At 29.9% G+C, this 3,470-nt stretch overlaps 1 protein-coding gene across 1 annotated transcript; it reads right to left on the reverse strand.

Annotated features, from left to right (window-relative positions):
* Window positions 1-1,544: 1,544 nt before the first annotated feature.
* LOC107457183 (uncharacterized) lies at window positions 1,545-3,237 on the reverse strand. Its single transcript, XM_016075283.4, has one exon. The coding sequence runs from the start codon at window positions 3,089-3,091 to the stop codon at window positions 2,171-2,173; it is 921 nt and encodes a 306-aa protein (XP_015930769.1). The 5' UTR covers window positions 3,092-3,237; the 3' UTR covers window positions 1,545-2,170.
* Between the last annotated feature and the right edge of the window lie 233 nt (window positions 3,238-3,470).

Raw genomic sequence — 3,470 nt, forward strand, 5'->3', positions numbered from 1 at the left:
TCATTTCTTTAATTATAATACATTTTTAACGTCTTCTATTTTTTAAAGCATTGAATATTTTTGGTGCATCATAATAGAAGATTTGGCCTTTACAAGGTATTTGTCCATCGCATAATAATCGCACATAAGTGCATAAAAAATTTGAACGTCCTACATGAAGAAACCTTACCTACGGTAAACACGGTGGTTGCAGAGAAATGCGTTCTGAAAGGGGTTTCCGTGGTTGTGTTCAAAAAGTTTTTGAACAATACTGGTAAATAGGGAGGCTAGATAATGGGGCAGATGTTGAAAATAATGAAAGATCCAGGAAGAAAAGTGAAACGGATTTTATTCTAAATGGCGTAACTCGAAGCTTTTTCCAAAATGCGAGAGATTGGCGAATTTTGAAATTGATTTATAGAATGCGCGAATTTCTCGTGGTAATCATTTTTTAATGCGAGAAAAGAAAAAAATATGCGAGATTCTCGCGCTGTAGTGAAAACACTGCATTGTCATTTAAAGCCAGTCTCTTTTTTTCTTTTTAAGAAAATTTTTTTTCCTATTTATAAGGTAAGTAGAAAAAATTAAAATTTTTAAGCACTCAAAAAAATTATTTTTAAACTTATATTGTAACAGTGCAAACTCAAATTATATCTGAAAAACAGTATATTCATAGTTCTTAATCATAAAGATGAATACAATTATTATTTTTTTTAATGAAAAAATCCTCAATTAAAATATAAAGCTTATTCAAAAAATTTGTAACTACTACAAATAAGCATTGATGTAGGGCATTGTATATAACTAACATGATACCCACATTATCAGAAGTAATATTGGCAAATATGCCCAAACGTCTAAGAAATTTAATCTATTCTTAAGTCCCTAACACTTAGGTTTTAACAGACATTACCAATTCGCTATTTTTTCACCTCTTTTAGTACCTTTTTTTTTTCTTTCTACTAGGCATCTTGGTGAAATGTTGACAAATTTTGAAAGGATATTGAAGAGGTATGTCTAATTAGATATTTAATTCCTAGCAGGGCATATAAGAAACCGACACCCAATAAGATTTTTTACTCTCCCTGGATATGTCAGGCAACATAATTCTCAAACCTTTGAAAAAACAAAGTTAAAATTTTTATCAACATATCCGATATCACACCCTACATTGACGATATCCATGCAGTAAAATTCGTTAATGTTTGAAACTTGTAGGTACACAGATCACTTTTAGTAGATGTATTGAAACAACGGGTATTATAACATTAAATGAAATTTTACAAAACTATTTATTTAAATAAACAACTTACTTACTTATTAAAAATTAATCCTCTTTAAATCATAGGTTTTGCTAGCAATAAACATACTTTTGCAATTTAATTTTGCTTCTTCCTATAAAGTATAAAAAATTCCAAAATTGGATGCTTTTTTTTATATTTATCAAAATTGATACACAAATAAAATTATCAGAATAATGACTCACATATTTTAAAAATTAAAAACATGATGTTATAAAACTTTCCAAACCTAGAAAATATTTAATAAAAAAGAAAAATAAGAGATAACACAATGAAAAGTTTTTAATTACTTTATCTGAAATACTACATGATAAATTTTTTATATCAACAATTCTTAGCAGTGGAATCTGCTGACAAATACGTAACGAAACAAAGTAATAACAGAAATGAATTATAGACTACCCACTGAAAGAATTTCAGTCAAAGTTATTGAACAAACAAAAATTTACACGAATAAATGACTAATATTATCAGAATAATTATTAAAATCTTTTCATAAAATAGGAATGTAACATTATAAACCATGTTAATCTTAAGTAACAATCAACATAAAGAGAAAAAAAATTTCAATCACTTTAACTGATACAATAACTATATTAATCATTAATGATTGTATTGATGTTCTTTCAGCAAAATTTAAACATAACTGTATTTTCTGAAGAAAAAAAAAAGTACACAATAATAATGAATGATAAATTTTATGGATACTGTGAGAATTTACGGACATGTTATACATTTAAAGGTAAATTTTCGAACTATATACGTCAAATTAAATTATGCAGTTCTACATTCTTCCTTTTGACTATTAATTCTGCTAATTACAAATTATGCATAAACAATTGATAGTATGAAGTCAAGAAGCGTTCTTATGTACAACAAGTAGCTGCTGCTTAATTAGATTCACTGTTAGAAGCATTATCAGTAACGATCAACACACATGTCTCAGTTCTCTGATGTAATTCTTCATGCTTCTTCAAAGATTGTTTACGCATAAATCCCTTATTACACTGGCCACATCTAAATGGTTTTTCTTTAGTGTGAGAGTATAAGTGTCTTTGGAGATCTCTTTTAGTAAAGAAATCCATCAAACAAACTTCACATTCAAAAGGCCTTTCTTTAGTATGAGTGAGAGAATGTCGATCTAAGTGGCCTTTTTGGTAGAAAGCTTCCTCGCAAACAGAACAAATATACGATTTTTCTTGAGTGTGAATACGGACATGAACCGTAAGCGAACCCTTACGAGAGAAACTTTTATCACAATACTCGCATGGGAAAATCTTTTCTTGAGAGTGGGTAACATGATGAGCAACAAGATTTGATTTACGCCGGAAAACTTTACCACATACATCGCATTGAAAAATCTTTCTTTCTCTGTGGCATCTACTGTGAATGTTCAGTTCACTTTTACTATAGAAACTTTCATTACAAGAATCGCAAGAAAACGGTTTCATATCAGGATGGCATATATAGTAGTGATTGTATAAATACCTCTTTTCTTTGAATTCTTTCAGACAAAGAACACACGAATGAAATTTCTCTGTTCCGTTATGGAATTCAGCATGTTTTTCAAGCTCAGTTAGGTTGGAGAAAGTTTTGTTGCATGATTTGCAGAAGTATATATTCTCATCGAGATGAATATACCGCGAAGAACTTGCTTGGCCTGCTTCATCTTGGCTTGGTTGATCTACATCTGCGTCGCAACTTTCCTCATTTTCGCACTGTTCTACTTCATGCACTTCATATATTAGTATTCTTTCTTCTTGTTGTGGTTCTGCCTCCTCAACTACCTCTTTTTTTAATAAAGAAGTCATGCTGATGTTTTGATTTTTGAAAGAAAATTACATTTAGGCTTCACGTATCCGGTTGCTTATTTCCACGCAGCAAATATCTGTTATCCTTTCATTAGCAAATTCAAGGCTCAAGGTCTTGGCTGAACTTGGTCGCAAGTAGTTGTGATGTCATCAAGGCATTCTCTGATTGGTTAATTTTGAAAGTTCCTTTTTATTTATTCTATGTAAGCTAAAAGCAAATTTATTAGAGAACGCTGTAATATATTATAGGGTTTGAGAGTAGAAAATTCAAATTTGCGAAACCAACTAAGTGAAAAAAATAACAAATATGGAATTAAACTTAAACCACTAGGATCATATTAAAAAAAAGATTAATCACTGATGATCACAAACCAATAAA

This window comes from Parasteatoda tepidariorum, chromosome 4 (genome assembly GCF_982258835.1).
Source record: "Parasteatoda tepidariorum strain Cologne lab strain chromosome 4, Ptep-v5.0, whole genome shotgun sequence".
Taxonomy (NCBI): Eukaryota; Metazoa; Arthropoda; class Arachnida; order Araneae; family Theridiidae; genus Parasteatoda; species Parasteatoda tepidariorum.

Excerpts from the sequence above, each read along its gene's own strand:
- LOC107457183 (XM_016075283.4), bottom strand. The coding sequence starts at position 3,091 with ATGACTTCTTTATTAAAAAAAGAGGTAGTTGAGGAGGCAGAACCACAA.